The following is a 23,612-nucleotide window of genomic DNA, read 5'->3' as shown; positions in this document are numbered from 1 at the left end:
AGAAGGTGAGGCTGAGGGGCTTGAGTCTCAAATCTAGGCAAACTGACTAGGGTCTCAACTGAAACTCCATGTTTCTTCTAGGGGGCTTTTCCTGAGCCCCTGGGTAAGGTCGTGGGGTCCCCACAGTGTCCCATTCTTCTCCTAGTGTAACATTCACCTGCTTCCTCCATCAACTTTCAGGGAGAGCAACTGTCTTTCTGCTTTGTCAGCCTCCAAAATCTGTACTCAAGGAAACACCAGAACCCCCTACTCCCACCCACCCCCACTAGTGTGGGGCGGGGAGGTTGGCATATTAATAGAGACCAAGATCTAAGGTCAAATGGCACAAAGTTCTTCTGAGGTGTGGGAGGAAAAGGAGGAAGGGTGGTGTTGATGGCTTTGTGGTCCCACAGGCAGGTCATTCACCAACCCGGACTCAGGAAGCGGGCCCCTGAATTCCCTACTCCAGGCTTCCCCAACCAGCTCTCCAGTGGTTGAGGGGCCTCTGTTTGCTGTGGCCCACAGCATGGGCCACTACCAAGAATGACCAATACCAAGAAGTGGAGGATAAGCCCGAGAAACCGCCATGCCCTGTGCATGGGCCACAAGACGAAGCCGGCTTGCGAGCAGAGTGGAGCCGTCTCTCTGTCCCTCGGATCCCTGGCCTGGCCCTGCATCCCCTCTCTGACTGTCCTTCATGCCACCCACAGCCACTCCTGACAGTCTGCTTGTGTTTGTGCTCTGTTGTCCACCATCATCCCCGCGTTGAGATTGTCTGTGTGAGGCAGGCGGGGGGAGCCCTGTGTCCATGGAGTCCCTGAGGACCGGTGCAGGGATTCTGCGAACACCCTGAAACTGCATATAAAAGTGTGTATGCGTGTGTGTGTGTGTGTGCATGCATGCGGTGTGTGTGCACGCATGCAGGTGTGTGTGTGCATGCATGCGGGTATGTGCTCACTCTGGTGTATGTGTGTGACTGACAGAGGCAGATATTTTTAATTACTCTTTTGGGAAACAGACTTTCAAAGGACTGTGATTCAAAAAACTTTTTTTTTTTTTGGTTTATTTTTAGAGACAAGGTCTTGTTCTGTCACCCGGGGGGAGTGCAGTGGCAAGATCATAACTCACTATAACCTGGAACTTCTGGCCTTAAGGGATCCTCCCTCCTCAGGCTCCCAAAACACTGGGATTACAGGTGTGAGCCACTATGCCAGCTGCAAAAAATTAAAAAAAAAAAAATCCCCACTGACACACTGCCTGTATCTGAATTTTGTCACCATCATTTCTTAGTAGTGTGACTTTATACATACATAATTTCTCTTTCCCTCATTTTCCTCATCTCTAAAATAGGTATAATAATTATGCCAACTTCATATGGTAATCAGGCTATCATTAGGATTAAATGTGCTCATCCATGTAAAGCCCTTGGAAAGGTTTGGCATATAAGATGTTCTCCATAAATAGTTACATTGTCTGACCGTGGTGGCTCACGCCTGTAATCCCAGCACATTGGGAGGCTGAGGCAGGTGGGGCACCTGAAGCCAAGAGTTCAAGACCAGGCTGGCCAACATGGCAAAATCCCATCTCTACTAAAAATAAAAGAATTAGCCAGGTGTGGGGGCGCATGCCTGTAATCTCAGCTATTGGAGGCTGAGGTAGGAGAATCACTTGAACCTGGGAAGCAGAGGTTGCAGTGAGCCAAGATCGCGCCACTGTATTCCAGCCTGAATGACAGAGACATAGTCTAAAAAATAATACACACACACACACACACACACACACACACACACATAGTTACATTAACATTGTCATTATTATCATGGCCTATAAGTAAGAGCCTGAGGCTCATTATACTTCCCTTAGCACTCACAGAGCAGACAGTATGGTCTGAAGGGAGCTGAATACGCATTGGAGGAAGGAATGACTCTGCCAACCTCTTAGCACTGGTGTCTATGTCACTGAGGGCCACATTCTGCAAATCCGATTTGAGATCACAGGCACCAAAGATGGGCTGCCTGCCATGCCAGCATATTGCCCACTGTCTCTAGACTCCACAGGCCCTAACAAGGGTCCTGAACTGTCTCCTGGCCCTGGGCTCCAAAGCTGCTGCCATGGATGAATGCAGTTTTGCTCAGCTCCAGCAGAGTGGGCGGAAATAAAGCATTCCAACCTGTGCCATGGAATAAAAGGTGGAAGCCAGCAACAGAAAAATCTGTGAGCCACACTTGAAGAAAAGTTGGTTATTGTCAGCGATGCATGCTCCCAGTTATTAGGGAGAATTTTTTACAAACTTTTTCTAAAGTTCTGGATTGTCAGTCAAGGAGAACTTGCCACATTACAGTGAAACAAGAATACAGCAAGGATTTGCCCAAGGAAATGCGGTGGTCAGTAAATTCTTCAGGCTCTCTCACAAGGCTTCGCCCTAGGATGAAATTTTGTCAAACTTGTAAAATGAATTTAAGCAAAAATAAATAAATAATAATGATTTTTCACTATTTCTCTGAATTTGATATTTTAAGTGTCACAATATTTAAAGAAATAGATCCATATCAGAGATGAATTTGAATAAGACCTTCCATGTGTCAGTGCTTCCTAGGGTCCACGTGCCTGCACTGACACTTGAGTGGTTCATACCTGTCCTGACTGTGTCCACTAGACCAAGCCCTGAGCAGACCGCAATTCACAACGTGGAGAGGCACAGGCCACATTTCCTTCCTCCAGGAGCTTAAAATCCATGGAGAGGGGCAACTGGCTCTGTTTCAGGACACATCACAGAAGTGAAAAAGAAGTATTCATAATATGATCCAGAGGAAGGATCAGTGAAGTCCAACGAAAGGCATTGGAGAACATTTCACACAAGAGACAGCTTTGCTGAATTTAGGCCACAGGAACTGGAGAAAGCATCACCAACGGGGCTGCATTTGGGTTGGACTTTGAAGCACTAGTTACTTATAACAGGGAGCTGGAGGAAGAAGGGCACTTCGGGTTGTGTGATGAGCGTAAGTGTAGTGCGGCAAGTAGATCCTTCCCCCACACTTCTCAGATGTGCACGTTTTTTTAAAGGTAGTTTCTTTGATCCTTCTCACAAGCCCTTTTGCCTGTTAAGTGTGGAAAAGTTGTAATAAACAGCAGCTCAGTGTAGTCCAGGTTTGTTGTTCGTTTTTGTTTTCGTTTCTTTGAGACCGAGTCTCACTCTGTAGCCCAGGCTGGAGTGCAGTGGCGCGATCTATGCTCACTGCAAGCTCCGCCTCCCGGGTTCACGCCATTCTCCTGCCTCAGCCTCCTGAGTAGCTGGGACTACAGGTATGTGCTGCCACGTCCAGCTAATTTTGTATTTTTAGTAGAGACGGGGTTTCACCGTGGTCTCGATCTCCTGACCTCCTGATCCGCCCGCCTCGGCCTCCCAAAGTGCTGGGATTACAGGCGTGAGCTACCGCGCCCGGCCTAGTCCAGGTTTTAAAGTGTTTCAGATTTCCTCCCACCATAGATGACCTGTGGCACAGGAAAAAGGGGGCCTTGAATCCTTGCTTGCTGGCTGGTCTCTGCCACTAAGTGCTCGTGTGGACTGGTGTCTGCTGAGGTGCAATGAATCTCCTCTGTCTTTTGGCAAATCCATGGTCCTCTGGCCTCCAGCAGGGAAATCCTCTCACGCCAGGGCCTCTGGGTCCAGACCAAAGCCTATGTTGGTGTGCTGTCCATCTCAGAACCTGCCTCTGCTTACTGCACACTGAGCACTCATGGACTTCAGACGGCTGTCATGCCCCTCTCTGACCCGGTGGGGGCAGTCATTCAGCTTCAACTCCTCTGTCCAGTCACCTGCCTCCATCACGACTACATCACTACTCCTTCCTCCTACTCAGTGTAGCAGCAAACGCTTGCATATGTGCACACACACTCGCACATACATAGACACTCTCTCACACACACATGCGACCTCCCCATGCAAGGCCCAGGCAGTGAGCCACCAGCCCCCCTCCTCCACCACACCCACAGAGTTCTTGGGCTCTCTCACACACTGATCTTGCCCTCCAGGGGGAAACAAGGATATGTGCATTTGACCTCTATGCATACCCATCTGTCTTCTCCTCCTGCAGCGCCCCCGGGTTGGGCTTGCCATGCCCTCTTCCTGTTCGTTAGGAATTCCTCTTCAGGCACCCAGGCATTCCATCTCACATTTCTGCGTTGATGGCAGAAGTGGTGTTTTATCTTCACAGTGAAAAAACCCAATGTACTAAGTTGACATGGCTCTTGCTATGAGAGTCCATTACTATTTAGACTAGAGGTTTCTGACAATGAAGACACATTGCTTCAATATCCACCATTATCCTTGTCACTATGAAATGACATGAAGGTGCAACTGTGTTTGGGGAGTTGGGAGCAAAATATATAGGAGTAGCATAGAGCATGTAAAAGTTTGTTGTTTGGGAGAAAGTGTGGCAAGGTAAACTGGGATGGGATCCTGGAAAGGCCTTCTATCCAACAGCAGCCCAAGCCCACCACCAGGCCCACAGAGGCAGCCCAAAGTGGGGCTTCCCACAAGGTCAACCTGCCCAGCTCAGCAGGCTTCGTACTGAAGTGGAGGGTGGAGTTGTCTGCTAGCCAGTCTCCCCCTTCCAGATCCTCACTTCCCCAGCCCCTCCCAGAGTCCTCCCATTCCCACAATACTGCGCAGCTCCGTGTTCTTGACTTCAGGCAGACACCTGGAACTGGTGACTATGGTGCTGACCCCATCCTGTGTGCTGCACACATGGTCACACTCACTAGTGAGGACGGACTCCTCAAAGCCCAGAGACTTTCGTGATTCAACTTGTCATGATTCAGCTTTCTGAGGCTCACTTATCTGATGGGTGTAAAGTTCTTTCTCAGTGTTTTATTTCTCTAATTACCAATGAGTCTGATCATTTTTATGTTTCTGGTCCAGGATTTCGTCTTCTGTGAATTGCCCATTTCTATTCTTTGCACACTTTTCTACTGGATTTTAATTTTTTTTTGCTTGTTGTAAGGAGATTTTAGTTTGCCAAGGATTCTTGTCATCAATAGGTGTTCTTTATCAAGAGCTTTTTCCATGTCTATTTAGAGAATCTTTTGATTTTCAAAATTAGAGATGCACAAAATTTAAAACATGACATATTTACATATGACTTGTGATAGCAAAATAGTAGAAACAATTTAAATGTCCTTCAATAAGACATTTGGCAAATAAAGTATGATAGATCCATACAATGGAATAATAAGCAACCATTAAAAATATGAAGAAGTTGTTTATGAGCTGATAGATTCCCAAGATATAGTGCTAAGTAAAAAAAACAAAATGGACAGAAGGGTATGTATATTACAATAACAACAAGAGCATGTATAGCTATACAAGAGTACGTATAGCACAATTGTCTAGAAAGTGGGGTGGGAAGGATATATATGCATATTTCGTATGCATAAAATAGCTTTGGAAGGACATGAAAAAGATTTTTATAGGCATCTAGAAAAACAGAAGGGATGATTCCCCTGGCTCTGCATGAGCCAAGTACATCCAGGAGGAACAGCGTTTGGAACCAAGAACTGCCTGTGAATAGCACAGGCCCAGAGAGAAGTGTGCAGGGTGGGCACGTGCACAATCACACTATATTAGAGTCTATTGAAGGGCATGCATTATTGATGTCGTAAAAATTAAAAACTTTCGGAAAACAGTCTTCAGCTATTTGAAGGATAGTCATGTGGAAAAGAGACTTTTTCTGAATAGCACCATAATTACGGCTCTCAAGTTCGTGTACATAGAGCCTCAAAGAGACAGATTGGCCCTCAGAATGATGCAAACTCTCCGACGGTCCCACCACTCCAAAGATGGTTGGGGTTGTTTCAAGAGAGGGTCACATGCTGTATGATTTCATTTACATGAAGTTCAAGAGTAAGCAAAACTAATCCATGGAGACAGAGGTCAGAAAAATGGTTACCCTTGGGAGGGGCTGTGAGGGAGCCTTCTGGGAACTGGAAAGTTCTGTATCTCGATCTGCATAGTGTTTTCAAAGGTAACTGTTTACATATGTAAAAATTCAAGCTATACACTTAAGACTTGTGCACTTTACATATATATGTTGGTAGTAGGCAGAATAATGCCCCAGAGATTTGTACATACTCACCACCAGAACCTGGGGACGTGTGCGGTTGCATGGCAAAAGAGAACTAAGAACATGTGCAGATAATTAAGGTTGCGAATCAGCTGACCTTACAGTGGGGAGAGCAGCCTGAAGTACCCAGGTGGGCCCAATGTAATCACAAGTATCCTTAAATGTGGAAGAGAGAGGCAGAAGGGGTCAGAGTGATGCCTTGTTTAAACAACTTAGCCCACTGTTGCTGGCTTTGACCACAGAGAAAGGGGAGCCAAGAGCCACAGAATGTGGACGGCCTCTAGAACCCACGAAGTGCAAGAGAATGGATGCTGCCTAGAACCTCCAGAAAGGAACACGGCCCTGCTGACGCCTTGCTTCTAACCCAGCGAAACCCATTCCGGACTTCTGAACCACAGAACAGATGTAAGGTAATACATCTGTGTTGTTTGTGTTGTCTCCACATTTGTGATACATTGTTCTAAAACTTAGAGGAAAGTAATACAATGTTGTACCTCCCAAAAATTTTTTAGGAGAGTGTCTGAGGTGGACTAGGGAGCGTGCTGGAACAGTTTACCCCTGCATAAACTATAAAGTATATGTTGATGGACTACCTCAGTGCAACACTCAGAGTTCCCTGTCCACAGCCGACTTCCCAGGCACACAGCCCTGTATCCCTCTCCTCTGTGAAAACAACAAGTTTGCCTGTGAGCAGCCTTGCCCTTTTCCACTGACTCTAGGCTTCATTGTGTGGGGAAACATTTCAGATATTCTTCATCCCTGAGACGGGGAGAGGGACTCTGGATGAAGGAGGTGCCTTCTGCCCTGCCTCTGTGAGGTTGGAAAACATCCAGTCCCCAGCAGCACCTAGGCTTCTCCCCATGGGATAGCCCGGGAGTGGCCAGACTGGGCCCAGCTGCCCTGGCATTGCTGGCGCAGGGGAATTGTTGTTACTGGGGGTTATATGGCTTGACTTTGCATTTCCTGCATGTTCCTTTCCTCGAGGGTTTCTTGCAAAGTTTGAGTTAATTTGAAATGTTGGCAATGACTCTTTTTCCCTTGGTGGGGGTAATCGAACGTTTCAGTTTAAAAATAGGCCTGACTTTTCTCATGGTGAGGGCTGGCTCCGAAACAGGTGATGAGCACCAGGTGTGAGCATGCGATTGAGGGCGGGGGGTGGGCGAGGCTGCCCTCCATCTGTGGCTCCCCCCTCCAGAGCAGCACCACCATCACCCAAGCACTTAGAGATGCAAATTCTTCGGCCGCCCCCAAGGCCTGATGAATCAGACACTGTGGGGATGTGTTCAGGGGTCTGGGTTTAAGGTAGCCTGGTGGGTGATGCTGATCCACACTCAAGTTGAGAACCCCTGGATGACTGACCTCGAAGGAGACATCCAGGAGTGAGAATACAACTTGCTGTGTCCTGGTGGCCAATTCCCTTTTGCTATCGGATTTCCACCATCCCATCTGGACCAGCTGTGTGTATCTCCCACTGGTGTGCCTCCTCCTTCCCCACTGTACTTGCTGAGTGGCAGAGACTTTTCCTAGGCCTTGGCCTCTTTGACCTCTCTCCGTGGTGTGCCCTGCTGGAAACTCCCTCCCTCTGGGGTATCTGTGACACAGCTCTCCCCCCACTCCTCCTCTCCCTCCCAAGGGCTTTGGGCCCTTTCTCTTCTCTGCAGATACTCAGCTCCCTACCCGCTGCCCCAAACAACCAACTCTCACCCTAAAACCAATGACAGTCTTCCTCCTGGGCCTATCTCTGACTCAACTCCTATTGCCTAAATGTTTTGCAATGCCTACAAGAGATCTCCAGGGAATATCTGGCCAATTTCTTAAATTTGACCTATCTAAATATTGCATGATCACACTTAGACGTGGAATCTAAAATAGTCAAATTCACAGAATCAGAGAGTAGAACAGTGGTTGCCAGGGACTGGAGGATGAAGAAAATGAGGAGATACTGATTAAAGTGTACAAGTTTCAGTTATGCAAGGTGAGCAAGTTCTGGTGATCCAATGTACAGCAATGTGACTGTAATTAACAACACTGTATTGAGTAGTTGAGATTTGCTAAGAGGGTAGACCTTAAGTATTCTCATCACAAAAGAAAATGGTAACTATGTGAGGTGATACATTTATTAGCATTTTTGTGGTGATGATTTTATAATATATATGCATATCAAGGCATCAAGTTGTGTACCTTAAATATATATAATTTTTACTTGTTAATTATACCTCAAAGCAGAAAACAAAATGAAAAAAAAACCATGACAGACCTGTCTAGTGGGACCCAGCCCTGCCCCACTGCCCAGCAGCCCTGTCCTTCAGAAGCATAGCAACCTCGATGGTCACCTCCACTCGGATGGGGTCATTAAGTATCAGGCAGAGGAAGGAGACTGCCACGAGAGTGGGTGGCTGCAGAGGAGGGGCTGTGTGGGACACAGGGCAGGGAGGGAAGTTTAATTTTAATGGAAGGAGCAAGTAGGAGCACGTCACAGTGTCAGGTTAGGGCTTGTGTTCCAGAGGGAAGCTGGGGAAGGGTCAGAGGCGTCCCCTCCTTCCAGGGTAGAAGCCCCTGGGAAGAAGCCCGAGGGAGCCCCAGAAGGCCAACTTCTCTCCAGCTCCTGTACCCCATCCCATGTCTCCTAAAATGTAGCAGTGAAACGCTAACCTCATCCAGGGTGGGGAAGGCGGGGAGGCAGAGCCAGGGAGTCCAAGAAGCAGCTCAGAAAGGAGGCTGCTGCCCCAAAGTGAGCCAGTGCCATTGCTCTGAGTCAGCTCCGTGAGCCTTGGTGGGGCCAGAGGAGCGGCAAGCGGGGCCCTGCTGACCAGGCTCCTATGACTTGGAAGTCCAGGGGTCAAACCTCCTCTAGGGAAGAGGCCACAGAATAAAGCACCAGGAGAGTCAAGGGAGTACGAGGGTCTCTGCTCACAATCTGGGCACTCCAAATGCAGCACACTTGGGTGCTAAAGTAGCCAGCGAGGTAGAAGTTGTGTGACAGAATGACCCTAGAAAGTTCCTTCAGAAGGCATCACATTGGAGACAGTCCGCTGGGGAAGCAACCAGGTGGAAACCTAAGAAGCAGTGCAAGTCTTTGCCCTAAGGTCCTCAGGGAGCCATGAGCTGTGTCAAGAAGGCACAGGCCACTGGCTCCTCAGGAGCAGGGCCCATGTCTTTGTCATGTTTTTGTCTGGAGCCTTTGCAGTGCTGCATGCACCCCCATCCCCATCGCCACCTCGCACACACTGGCTGCGCTGGCCGGGCTGCAGTAAGTGCTTCCAGTGGACATCTGAGTCCATTCTCACAGTGGCGGCTAAGGTGGGTGCTGATATCACCCCCATTCCACACGTGACGATTTGAGGATTAGAAGGTGACTGAGTCCCCAGCTAGAGGGAGGCATAGCCATGAGCTGTCCCCAGTGGTCTACGTCCAGAGCCCTGCGCTTAATCACTGCCCTGTGTTATGCAGAACATTCTTAATAAATACAAATATTGTTTACTGAGAACTTTCTATATGCCATGTACTGTGCTAGAGATGTCACACGCATTACTCACTTAACTCTTAGAACTCCCCTCTGCAGGAGGTACTATTATTATCCCTACTTTATGAGGCAATTAAGGAACAGAGAGGCTCAAGAACATGCCTGAGGCCACACAGTGAGAGACAGAGCTGAGATTTGGACTTTCCAGGGTAGTATTGCCTCCGTGTGATGGTTTTCAAACATCTCTGCAAATTCTTTAACACTCCTAGCAAGAGAAGAGGTTTAGTTCCCCTCCCCTTGAACCTAGGTGGAACTTGGTAATCAATTTGATGAACAGAATTTAGCAGGAATGATGACGGCTGCAAACTTCCATATGCTGGTTTCTCTTCAGCTGCCATGGAGATCACAGAGAAACCAGAGAGGGGAGGACCAATGGGGAAAAGCACTGGGATGGGGGGCGGGGCAGAGACAAAAAAGGGAGGGTTAGAGGGGATCAGAGAAAGGGGAACCAGAGAATGGAAAAGGAGGAAACCAGTGAGAGAGAGCAGGGGGGATGATGCCAGGATGCCTGAGGAGTCCCAGCTTTACGGTCTTCCCAGCCCAGGTAGCAGACGCAAGCATGAAACCACCTTCAAGAGGACCCCATCAGCTGCCACCATCTGACAACAACTGCATGACAGCCCTAGTGAGAATGGCACAGCTGACCCCAGTCAATCCAATTTGTGAGCAAATAAATAAATGCCTGTTATTTTAAGTCACTGTCTTAGGGTGGCTTATTATGCAGGAGTAGATAACCAGAAACCCAGTGTCCATGTTTTTTTATTTTTATTTTCAGAGACAGCATCTTACTCTGTTGCCCAGGCTGGAGTACAGATAGCTCGCTGCAAGTCTTGAACTCCTGAGCTCAAGTGACCCTCCCACCTCAACCTCCCAAGTGGCTAGGACTGCAGGTGTACACCACCAAGCTCAGCTAATTTTTAAAAATTATTTTTTTGTAAATAATACAGGTCTCACTGTGTTGCCCAGGCTGGTTTCAAATTCCAGCTTCAAGCGATCCTCCCGCCTCAGTCTCCCAAAGTGTTGGGGTTACAGGTATAAGACACCGTGCCCAGCTAATGTTTTCAATCACACTATGAACAAACTAATTAATCAATAAGTGAATGAAAGAATGAATAAATGATGTCAAAGGAAAAAGTCATATACTGAGTTCAAAACAGCTGAGAGATGCTTCATGTAAGAGGAAAGAGATTAAGCTGGGCTGTAGGCATGGTGAGTCCATCAGAAGAAGCAAGACCATGCAGTGGGATGCTGTGAACAAATGCTCACAGGCAGAAAGAAGCACAGATGTGCAGGGCCAGAGAGCATGTGAGGAGAGAAGAAGCCTTGTCTGGGAGGAGAGAGGAAGTGAGCAGAGGAGGCAGTGGGCCAGGCTGAGGAGAGGCGTTGCATCCTATAGAACAGGGGAAGCCCTGAAGCTTCAGAGGGAGCAGTGCTGAGGAAGGGGTGTTTGGAAAGTGAACCTGCCTAGGAGATATGGCAGAGCCAGAGGTGATGCTGGAAGATTAAGGCCATGGTGTTGGGGGATGGCAATATTTTCAACTTTATCATTATCATTCCCTAAAGAGAGAATTTAATTTGAATTTGAATTAATTACGATTTAAATTAAATACTAAGGATAAGATTTTGTCAGAGAGGGTGCAGCTAGGATTCCTTCACCCTCCAAGATCATGTGGAGAACATGGGTGTAAGGGATGGGGGCCACGCCAAAGCGGGGGAATAAGGGGCAGATCTGAATTACAGTCTGACGGATGGATTGATATAACTTGATGGATCTGGAAGGGGAAGGGTGAGGAGGAGGGCAAAATCAACAAGGGCTTTGTCTTAGTTCATTCTGTGTTGCTATAAGAGAATACCTGAGGCTGAGTAATTTATAAAGAAAAGAAGTACATTTAGCTTATGATTCTGGTGGCCAGAAAGTCCAAAAGCATGGCACCCACATCTGTTTGACTTCTGGTGAGGGCCTCGTGCCGCGTCACAACATAGCAGAGAAGCAGAAGGGGAAGTGGGTGTGTGCAGGGACCAAGGCACAACCTTGCTTTATAACAACCTGCTCTTATGGGAACTCTTTCATTCGTGAGAGAAATAATCCAGTCTCTTGAGAGTGAGAACTCACTCGACTCATTACCAAGAGAAAAAACAGTGCCAAGTGGAGCTCCATGGCCCAAACACCTCCCATGAGGCCCATCAGCATTTTAGAGACCCTGTCTCTAAAAACAAACTGTAAAATGATGTATACCCCCATCCTGCTGTTTTGACAAATATACCTTCCTATCAGCTGAGAATGGCTCAGTCCAGCTTCAGAACTTGCAGACTCCACGGAATTACAGGCTGCTGTGTGGCAGCACAGGGAGACTGGGCCCAGTGCATGAGCTGTCTTTCTTCTTTTCCTGCCACAGCAGGTCCCTGCACAGGGAAGAACCTCTGTGCATGCATGTGGTCACCCTGTCCACGTATTTAAGCCATTCACACCCCTTGAAACAGCCATCCCCGGCCACCTCTCAGGACCAGGGGTTGGCACAGGCAATGCAGCAGTGCCCTCAGGGGCTTGCCTGGAGAAGAGGCATACACAGGCCCTGGAGGCAGGCTCGGGCTATGTAGACAGTGATCCTGGGGCCCAGTGCCCAAGTGTGGCCAGCAAGGGCAGGAACAGCAGGTGGGCAATCTCCCCTGGGCCCCACAGACTCGACACTCTGAGCCGTGTGTGTGGCCCGAGCAGGGCCCCTCTTGCCTGGGTCTGAGGCTGCCACTGACAACAGGTCCTTGCCCACCACCTCCTGCTTTGTTCTGCCAATGAAGATTCCAGTCAGTATCAGAAGGCAGGAGGTATTGGAAGGAAGGAGGAGGATGAGGAGAATGGCTTCTCCTGCATCACTGTTGGCCCAGCTACGGGCTGTGTCCTCCTTTTGAAGGCCACAGCTCCCATTGGGCAGCTTTTTCTGAGAGCTACAGCTCTTTTCCAGGCTCAGGTAACTGCTTCCTCCTCTCACGCTCAGGCCCAGCCTGACAATGGCTCCACAGTCTTCACAGCCTCTCAGGTTTTGCCACAGCTGCTAGTTTACCTTGACCCTGCCCATGCCTCTGTAAATGCACCTTCACTAGGCTCTCTTCAATGACCCCTTGGAGCATGCCGGCTGCTTCCTCTTACTATATCCTTTCGCCATTGCTTTTCCTCAGTGCTCTATCTCAGTGAATGGCCTCACCCAGGTCACACACTCAGGAGGTGCCCCAGGTTCCTCTGATTCTGTGGGATACCAAGACCTGGCTCTCTTCCCTCCTTAGCATCTCTCAGGTCCCTCCACTTTTTTCTGTGGTCTTAGTCCAGCCCCTCATCAGCTGTAGCCTGGATCATCCCTGAAGGGCCCAGCCCATGCCCTGCATCCATCCTCAGCCCCTCTAGCCTCCTCCATGCAGGCCCACAGTAAGCTTCCTAAAGCCCAAGACGCATCCTGTTGCTCTCAGCTTAGGCTGTGCTGCCAAGAGTCTGAACTCAGCAAAGCCCTCCCAGAGCAGTGCTGCCCATTGCTCCAGCCTTCTCTTGGTACACCCCTGCCCTGTACTCCCTCCTGTCTACACACGCATACGCTAGACATAATCCAGCCACGTGGACCTGCTCCTGCCCCCTGACGCTGCACCGCTTCCTGCTCCGGGGTGTATCCTTCTTCCTGCCTTCTCACCGCTGGTGCTCACCCACTGGGTATCCTTCCAGACTCACTGCAAGTGTCACCGCCTGGATGCAAGCTTCTGTGATCTCCTCTCTGGGCAGAACTGACCATTCCCTCCTTTCTCCTACTCCATCGGTAGAGACACCCTACATCACTTCTGCCATACTTGATAGCACTTCATCATTTATCTGTTTCCCCCCAGTAGACCATCAGCTTCTTGAGAACAATATTTCATTTTGTGCGAAGTAATTTAATGTAAAAACAGTTCCAATAGTACGAACTTCCCAGGCAAGGGCAGCTCTTCCCCAGGGCCGCCCTTCCCTTGTGCCCCTGATCAGAACCCACTGCGTACCCCAACAGCTCCCCAGCCTTTTCTTCCCAGTGGTCCTCACAATTTGACATCTCCACATGAGGATTTCATTAAACTGGTCTTCCAACTAAAGCATAAACTCCAAGGACTGTGTCTGTCTTGCTCCCTACTGGGTCCATAGGGCAAGGACTGCCCAACACATAGGAGCAGCTCAAAAAATACATATGTGTCTTATGAACAAAACCATTTTGGTTGGAGAATCTGACCTTTGTTGTCTCCATTTTTTTCTGGCCATTTTGATGAGCTCGTTGGATATATTTCAAAAGATTCCATGATGACGCTATATCCCTTCTGTACTTCCCATCTATGCAGTTTGAATTAAAAATCAGCATTGTGGTGGTGGAAGTGTAAAATGGTGCAGCCACTGTGGAAAACAGCATGGTGGTTTCTCAAAAAAACAAATATATATATGCTCATCTATTGCTCTATGATCTAGCAATCCCACTTCTGGGTTTGTTTCCAAAAGAATCAAAAATAGAGCCTTGAACAGATATTTGCACATCCATGTTCATAGCAGCACTATTCACAATAGCCAAAAAGAAGAAACAACACAAACATCAATCAACAGATAAATGGATACACAAAATGTGGTAGATATATCCAGTGGAATATTCAGCCTTTAAAAAAAGGAAATTCTGTCACATGCTACAACATGTACCTTGAAGACATTATGCTAGATGAAGTATGCCAGTCATAAAAGCCACTCCAAAGTAGTATAATCCCTATATGAAGTAGTTAGAATAGTCAATTATGGAGATAGAAAGTTGAATGGTGGTTGCCAGGGGCTGGAGGGGTGAGAAAGAAATAGGGAATTCTCGTTTAATGAATATAGAGTTTCTGTTTGGAAAGATGAAAAAAGTTCTGGAGATGGATGCTGGTGATAGTTGTGTAACAATGTGAATATACTTAATGCCACTGAACTGTACACTCAAAAATGGTCAGAAGGGTCAATTTTATATTATGTATTTCACCACAATTTTAAAAATGAAATTTAAAAGGAAATCAGGGCTGGGCACAGTGGCTCACGCTCATAAGGCAGGCAGATCACTTGAGCCCAGGAGTTCGAGACCAACCTGGGCAACATGGTGAAAACCTCTCTCTATACGAAATGTAAGAAATTAGCCAGGCATGTTGGTGCACGCCTGTAGCCCCAGCTACTCAGGAGGCTGAGGTGGAAGGATCGCCTGAGCCTGGACAGTTGAGGCTGCAGTAAGCTCTGATCCTGCCACTGCACTCCAGACTGGGCAACAGAGTGAGACCCTGTCCAAATAAATAAAATAAAATAAAATCAGAATTGCAGCATTTCTCCTAACAAAAGGAGGAGAAACCCTGTGCCCCTGGAGGTTCTAACCAGGGCACACTACCTAATCAAACAGCTGGTTGCTTAGACAAGGTATTTTTGTTTCAACTGATCCATGGGATTATTAGGAAGCTGACAGATTTTTAATCTTTTCTCTTCCTAGACTAAAAAGGTCACCCAAGGGGTATCTAGTCCTAAGCTGATTCTTCTCTATCAACTACTTTTAATTTTTAAAAAAATATTTTGTTTAAAAACTTGGTGTTTGAGTCCCACCCCCAGAGATTCTGATTTAATTGGTCTGGGGTATAGACTGAGCATGACAACTTTTTGTTGTTGTTTTTGAGCCAGAGTCTCACTCAGTTGCCCAGGCTGGAGCAATTGAGCCCAGTGGTGCAATCTTGGCTCACTGCAACCTTCACCTCCTGAGTTCAAGCAATTCTCATGCCTCAGCCACGCGAGTAGCTGGGACTACAGGCATGTGCCACCACACCAGGCTAATTTTTGTATTTTTAATAGAGATGGGTTTTCACCATTTTGGCCAGGTTGGTCTCAAACTCCTAGCCTCAAGTGATCCACCCACCTCAGCCCCACAAAGAGCTGGGATTACAGGCGTGAGCCACCACACCCAGCCTCTATCAACTACTTTTAAACACCATTCCACAGGAAGCCCCTCTTAGAGAAATAAGATGGGAATGAGGACATAGTCCACAACAGTATTGAGGCTATTGAGGGACATCATTGCTCAAATGACCTGCTTAGTGTGGTGCGTGCTACTGGAAGGGGGTGTTAGGCTGGGCCCGCACTTTGGGTGGGTTGGGCAGTTTCTGCTTCTAACTAGAAGCCTGTCAGGGGCTGCTTCCAGGGAATGAGAACCTTCTATCACCTGCACAGAGTCACCTATGTGCTGTCTGTGCAGCCTCCTTTCTCACAGAGACCTGCCCATGAGGCGCTGAGTGAAATGGGGACACCCAGGAGCACCTGCAGGGAAGGTTTCTTGTCTCTAAGCCATCTTCAGACGCTCCCATAGGGTACAGGTTATAAAGATCATTGTTCCTGCAATCATCCCATCTTGCCTGACTGGCCAGAACTCTGGGTGTCTTATTTATGGGCTCATGGAGGCAGGGAGCCCTGGTACCTCACTATGTGCTCTCCTCCCCCCATTTCATCCAAGTGACATCTGGGCATTCAGGAAAGCCCTGCAGGAGATCAGAAGGGCCCAGAGGACCAACTGCCATGGGGAGGAGGCTGGAAGGAAGGAGGAGTGGCCCCCACCTGTGCTGTGTGGCTGAGATCTTGACTTCTATGGAAGGTGATGCCTCTTTCCTTAGCAGCTCCCCCAAAGTCAGGGCCCTGCCCAGGTCAGAAGCTTACCCAGGCAGGGGCAGGGAGCCGTCCTGACCCTCCACACTCTTGAGGGCCCCGCAGAAGGGCCCAGAAGATGCAGTGGTCAAACCGCAAGAAGTCCGCTTTGCTCCTGGAACTGGCTTGAGGAAGGAGCAGCCTGATGGGGACTGTGGTGTGTTGCGGCATTTCTGCTCAGAGTCAGGGTTTCTGGGAACATGGCAGGATTTCATCTGCCATTCCTGAGAGCTAGCTCCTGGTGGGAGCATTTTCCTAAGGCTTTCGGTTTTGCAGCTGATGTCACAAAAGAAACCTAAGTTCTGCTTCTGGCTGTTCTGTGGCCATCACCTAACTCCTGGGACCCCAGGCTCTTCTTCTACATACTGAAGGTACTGACCAGGTGATGGCCCAGGCTCCTGATAGCATCATCAGCCTTAGGTAAAAAGGTACAACCTGTTGTTCGGAATAGCACCCACACCCAGTGCACACCCACAAAAGACCACACTGAGGCACGGCCACATTATGACTTTTGAGGACCCTGGGCACTTTTACTTCATGGGCCTCTTCCTCTATAAAAAAAAAAAAAAATCAAAAAAACATATTTTACAATTGTGTTGGTTTAATGATGAACATATTAATAGTATATATTAAAACAACTTCTGCTTAAAAGTATGTTTTTCTTATTTTAAGATAAAGCAAAAACATTTTGTTGTGGGCCCCAGGCACACAACTTCCTGGGTCCAGCTACTCAGGAGGCTGAGGTGGAAGGATCACCTGAGCCCGGACAGTTGAGGCTGCAGTAAGCTCTGATCCTGCCACTGCACTCCAGACTGGGCAACAGAGCGACACCCTGTCTCAAATAAATAAAATAAAATAAATAAAAATCAGAATTGCAGCATTTCTCCTAACAAAAGGAAGAGAAACCCTGTGCCCCTGGAGGTTCTAACCAGAGCACACTACCTAATCAGGACACAAAATAGCTCCTCTGTCATTTTTATAGAGGAATTGGCCCATGAAGGCAGAGGTGCCCAGGATCCTCAAAAGTCCTAGCACGGCCCTGCCTCTGCGCTATTCTGGCACATGTGTGTGTGTCTGGGTGTGGGAGGCTGAGGTGGGTGGATCACTTGAGGTCAGGAGTTCAAGACCAGCCTGGCCAACATAGTGAAACCCTGTCTCTACTAAAAATACAAAAAAATTAGCCAGGCATGGTGGCACATGCCTGCAATCCCAGCTATTCAGGAGGCTGAGGGAGGAGAATCACTTGAACCTGAGAGGCAGAGGTTGCAGTGAGCTGAGATTGCGCCACTGCACTCCAGCCTGGGCGACAAAGTGAAACTCTGTCTCCAAAAAAAAAAAAAAAAAGTGGTAGTTGTCGCGCATGTTATTGTTGGTTATTGTGATTCCTAGCCACTGTACCCCTCTGTACTCTCAACTGTTGCTGTGCAAGAAAAGTGGAGCTTCCCGCTTTTGGGGACGGCTTGCTCAGACTTCCTGGAGCAGATGCAGCTATTTTAAAGCTGCTTATTAGTATAACTTTATTTTTGTAAAATTCCTTGGCAGGCTTGCCCATGACAAACCCCCGAGGAAACCCAAGAGCTACCAGAAATATGGTGGCCTCTTCTTGACCTTCCGTGGGCGTCAATCAGGTTGCAGTTGGGAGGGAGATGAGTCACAGGCCTGTAATCTGCCACCTGCTTTTCTCCTTCTGCTTAGCAGGTGTCAGAGCTCAGGGAATTTAGTGGGAGGCTTTGAGGCCTTTTAAAATGCATAGGCCTCTGGGATAAATTAATTTCTTAATCCCTTAACAGTCACACAAGAGGAAGATCTGACAGCTGGGTTTTTCAGAGGGGACAGGAACAAATGTCTGTCAGGGGCTTTACATACATTATCATGTTTAATCTGGACAAGAACCCCATACGTGGGGATTACTCTCCCCATTTTATAAACAAACAAATGGAGGCTCAAAGGATTGATGACCTGCTGGGGGTCACCGCCACTCCTTTTTTACTGCCCCAGAACAATGGGACCTACTAGAGGATCAAGGGCAGAGAAAAAGCAGAAAGGAAAGCCAGCCCGCCTGGGTTTGTCTTGGCCAAGGTTCATCAGCTGAAATTCTTGGGGCCTCAGTTTCCCCAAGAGGAGAGAAAAGTTGGCCCAGGGATCTCATACATTCTGCTACTCTTACCCCACTCTCTGCCTAGTCAGAGCAGATGACTAACTCCTTTCCCAGCTGCTACGGCCTGAATGTTTATGTCCCTGCCAAATGCATATGTTCCTATCCTAACCCGCAATGGGATGGTACTAGGAAGTGGGCCCTTTGGAAGGTGATGAGACCCTAGGGGTGGAGCCCTCACCAGTGGGATTAGTGCTCTTATAAAAAAGGCCCCAGGCTGTGCGCAGTGGCTCATGCCTATAATCCAGCACTTTGGGAGGTCGAGGTGGTTGGATCACGAGATCAGGAGATCGAGACCATCCTGGCTAACGTGGTGAAACCCGTCTCTACTAAAAATACAAAAAAATCAGCCGGGCGTGGTGGTGGGTGCCTGTAGTCCCAGCTACTCGGGAGGCTGAGGCAGGAGAATGGCATGAACCTGGGAGGCGGAGCTTGCAGTGAGCGGAGGAGACGGCGCCACTGCACTCCAGCCTGGGTGACAAAGTGAGACTGTCTCAAAGAAAAAAAAAAGGCCCCAGAGAACTGCCTTGCCCCACCCACTATGTGAGGTTACAGTGAGAAGTCACCGTCTATGAACAGATGAACAGAAAGTGGGACCTCACCACACATGGAACCTGTCGGCACTTTGATCTTACTTCCGGCCTCTGGAACCATGAGAAATACGTTTCCATTGTCTATAAGCCGCCCAACCTATGGCGTTTTGTGTGAAAGCCAGAACTGACTAAGACATTTCCCCCCTTCTCCATAGCATTTCTCTAGTTCCTGGGAAGGACAGTCACTGGCCATGCCTCCCCTCCCTGTCCCCAAGAGTAGTAGAGCACCTTTGGGGGCAGTTGTGCGAGGAGTCTTTGTAATGCGTTAAGCTGTTGTTGCTGCCTTGGAAAACAGCTGACTCCATCAAAACAGTAAACTCCCAGCTAGTCATGGCCACAGAGTTTCAATGCCTTGTTTGAAATTCCACCCACACCCAGACACACACACATGTGCCAAGATAGTGCAGAGGCAGGGCCATGCTAGGGCTTTTCAGGATCCTGGGCACCTCTGCCTTCACGGGCCTCTTCCTCTATAAAAATGACAGAGGAGCTATTTTGTGTCCTGATTCCCTTGCCTGCTCTTATTTTTGTAGGACAAAAAAGTTGGCAGCCGCAGGGCCCATCTCCTTTGTGAATGTGAATGGCTTAGTCACTGGCGGGCCATCTTTAGTCAACGGCCCTCTCCTCTCCACCACTTCCTGCTCTTTTCTCCTTGGGAAAATTAGGGACTCAGGAAGTGGAGTTGGGTTTATCTGAGTGGGAAAATTGCAGCGTCTGAGGAAGGGCTGTGCCAGAGGGAGCCAGAGAGGGCAGCACCTCACATCCCTGGGGCCAACATCCCACCTGGCACAAAGGATGGACATTCCTACCTCCGAAGGCGGGCCTCATGCTGAAGTCGTGCTCGTCCACTCTGAGAAGTTGCTGAGGCTTTCCCTTCCGGATCTTGGTCATATCAAGGTTCTTCTTATATAAGTGACTGCGAAGACAAGCAAGAAACTATTTTCCATCGGCTCATCAATGCATTGAGTGAGATGATTTGGGCGATTACTCCCTGCAAGATCTACCTGTTAGGCACCTTTTCTCCATTCTCCTTCTTGGCCCAGGGGAGGAGGAAGGCTGAAGGACCCTCCACGCACACCCCAGATCCTCACAGGTAGACTGACCTGAGGATCAGGTTTTTCCAGAGCCTTCCAAAAGTGGTTGCCCTCCTGGGCAGGACAGCATTCTACCTTGGTAAAGCCTATAATTGGATGAAAATGGTTGGATTGGCTGCTAGCTAGACTAATAAAGAAGAAAACAGAGAAGATCAAAATAAACACAGTTAGAAATGACAAAGGGAGCAGGGTGCAGAGGCTCACCCTGTAATCCCAGCACTTTGGGAAACTGAGGTGGGTGGATTGTTTGAAGTCAGGAGTTTGAGACCAGCCTAGCCAACATGGTGAAACCCCATCTCTACTAAAAATACAAAAATTAGCTGGGCATGGTGGCACGCACCTGTAGTCCCAGCTACTCAGAAGGCTAGGGCACAAGAATCACTTGAACCAAGGAGGTGGAGGTTGCAGTGAGTGGAGGTTGTGCCACCTGGGCAATAGAGTGAGACTCTGTGGCAAAAAAAAAAAAAAGACAAACGGGATGTTACCACTGACCCCACAGAAATACAAATAACCATCAGAGACTACCATGGACAACTCTATGTACACAAACTAGAAAACCTAGAAGAGATGGATAAATTCCTGAACACATACATATTCCACGCCAGATATTGAACCAGGAAGAAATTGATTCCCTGAATAGACCAATAATGAGCTCCGAAGTTGAATCAATAATGAATAGCCTACCAACCAAAACAAAAAACAAAAAAAACAGGACCTGATGTATTCATAGCCAAATTCTGCCAGATGTACAAAGAGGAGCTGGTACCATTCCTATTAAAACTGTTCCAAAAAATTGAGGAGGCAGGACTCCTCCCCAGTTCACTCTATGAGGCCAGCATCATCCTGATACCAAAACCTGGCAGAGACACACACACAAAAAAGAAAGCTTTAGGCCACTATCATTGATGAACATTGAGGCAAACAATCCTCAACAAAGTATTTGCAAACCAAATCCAGCAGCCCATGAAAAAGTGAATCCACCACGATCAAGTAGGCTTCAAGCCCAGGATACAAGGTTGATTTAACATACGCAAATCAATAAATGTGATTCATCACATAAAGCTAAAGACAAAGCCACATTATTATCTCAATGGATGCACAAAAGGCTTTCGATAAAGTTCAACACTCCTTCATATTAAAAACTCTCAATAAACTAGGTATTAAAGAAACATACTTCAAAATAGTAAGAGACATCTATGACAAACCCATGGCCAACATCATACTAGATGGGCAAATGCTGGAAACATTCCCCTTGAAAACCAGCACAAGACAAGGGTGCCCTCTCTCACCACTCCTATTCAACATAGTATTGTAAGTCCTGACCAGGGCAATCAAGAAAGAGAACAAAATGAAGGACATCCAAATAGGAACAGAGGAAGTCAAACAATCCTTATTTGCAGATGATGTGATTCTATATCTAGAAAACCCCACAGTTTTGGCCCAAAAACTCCATCAGCTGATAAACAACTTCAGCAAAGTTTTGGGATACAAAACCAATGTAAAAAATCACTAGCATTCCTACACACAACAATGGTCAAGCCTAGAGCCAAATCAGGGGTGAAATCCCATTCATGATTGCCACAAAAAGAATAAAATGCCTAGGAATACAGCTAACCAGGGAGGTGAAAGATCTCTACAATGAGAATTGCAAAGCACCACTCAAAGAAATCAGAGATGCCAGCCCAGCCCCCATGCCCATCTGCAGCCGCGTGCCAGACACGCCCAGCATGAGGGAGATCGTGCACATTCAGGGCGGCCAGTGCGGCTACTACATCGGGGCCAAGTTCTGGGAAGTCATCAGTGATGAGCATGGCATCGACCCCAGCAGCAACTACGTGGGGGACTCGGACTTGCAGCTGGAGCGGATCAGCATCTACTACAATGAGGCCTCTTCTCACAGGTATGTGCCTCAGGCCATTCTGGTCGACCTGGAGGCTGGGACCATGGACAGTGTCCGCTCGGGGCCTTTTGGACATTTTTTCAGGCCTGATAATTTCATCTTTGGTCAGAGTGGGGCCGGCAACAACTGGGCCAGGGGTCACTACACGGAGGGTGCGGAGCTGGTGGATCCCGTCCTGGATGTGCGGAAGGAGTGTGAGAACTGCGACTGTCTGTAGGGTTTCCAGCTGACCCACTCGCTGGCTGAGGGCACAGTCTCGGGCATGGGCATGCTACTCATCAGCAAGGTGCATGAGGAGTATCCCGACCGCATCATGAACACCTTCAGCGTAGTTCCCTCGCCCAAGGTGTCAGACACGGTGGTGGAGCCCTACAACCCCACACTGTCCATCGACCAGCTGGTGGAGAATACAGGTGAGACCTACTGCATAGACAAGGAGGTTCTCTACGACATCTGCGTCTGCACCCTCAGGCTGGCCATGCCCACCTATGGGGACCTCTGCCACCTGGTGTTGGCCACCATGAGCGGGATCACCACCTCCTTGCGCTTCCCGGGCCAGCTCAACAAGGACCTGCACAAGCGGGTGGTGAACATGGTGCCCTTCCCCCACCTGCACTTCTTCATGCCCAGCATGAAGCCCGGGCAGCCAGCAGTACCGGGCCCTGACCCTGTCCGAGCTCATCCAGCAGATGTTTAACACCAAGAACATGATGACTGCCTGCGACCAGTACCACGGCTGCTACCTGACAGTGGCCACCGTGTTCCGGGGCCGCATGTCCATGAAGGAGGTGGACGAGTAGATGCTATCCATCCAGAGCAAGAACAGCAGCTACTTTGTGAGTGGATCCCCAACAACATGAAGGTGGACGTGTGCGACATCCCGCCCCCCAGCCTCAAGATGTCCTCCACCCTCATCGGCAACAGCACAGGCATCCAGGAACTGCTCAGGCATCTCGGAGCAGTTCACGGCCATGTTCCGGGGCAAGGCCTTCCTACACTGGTATATGAGCGAGGGCATGGATGAGATGGAGATCACAGAGGCCGAGAGCAACGTGAATGACCTGGTGTCCAAGTACCAGCAGTACCAGGACGCCACCGCCGAGGAGGAGGGTGAGATGTTTGAAGATGAAGAGGAGGAGTTGGAGGCCCAGGGCCCCAAGTGAAGCTGTTTGCAGCTGGAGTGAGGGGCAGGTGGCAGCCAGAGCCAAGGCCAGCAGTGTCTGACCTCCAGAGCCATCTTGCTGTGGACAGCGTCCCCAGCTTTCCCCCACCAGCTTGTCACTCACCCTAGGGCTCCCTTGCCACCCTCCTGCAGTATTTACACCCATCCTCCCCACCTAGGACACATGTGTGTTGCTCCTGTCTCTGTCTTATTGCAGCTCCAGGCCTGACATTTTATGGATTTATTTTTTACTGATTTGTGTTTATATTTTCAGGGATACTTAATAAATCTATTGCTGTTAGATAAAAAAAAAAATCAGACATGACACAAAGAAATGAAAATACGTTTCATGCTCATGGATAGGAAGACTCAATATCATTAAAACGGCCATAC

The 23,612-nt window shown here is 48.5% G+C and overlaps 1 protein-coding gene and 1 pseudogene across 1 annotated transcript in view; one reads left to right on the top strand and one right to left on the bottom strand.

The window, feature by feature from the left end:
• The window catches only part of GABRR2 (gamma-aminobutyric acid type A receptor subunit rho2), a 56,432-nt gene that overhangs the window by 21,027 nt on the left and 11,793 nt on the right, over positions 1-23,612 (bottom strand). Inside the window, exon 2 of the mRNA XM_001095465.5 lies at positions 19,873-19,979. Coding sequence (XP_001095465.4) covers positions 19,873-19,979 — 107 coding nt within the window. The remainder of the gene's footprint in view (positions 1-19,872; positions 19,980-23,612) is intronic.
• On the top strand, positions 21,885-23,220 carry LOC700985 (tubulin beta-3 chain pseudogene; annotated as a pseudogene).

Source organism: Macaca mulatta, chromosome 4, assembly GCF_049350105.2.
Source record: "Macaca mulatta isolate MMU2019108-1 chromosome 4, T2T-MMU8v2.0, whole genome shotgun sequence".
In the NCBI taxonomy this organism is placed as follows: Eukaryota; Metazoa; Chordata; class Mammalia; order Primates; family Cercopithecidae; genus Macaca; species Macaca mulatta.
This window is presented reverse-complemented; position numbering and strand designations above follow the sequence as displayed.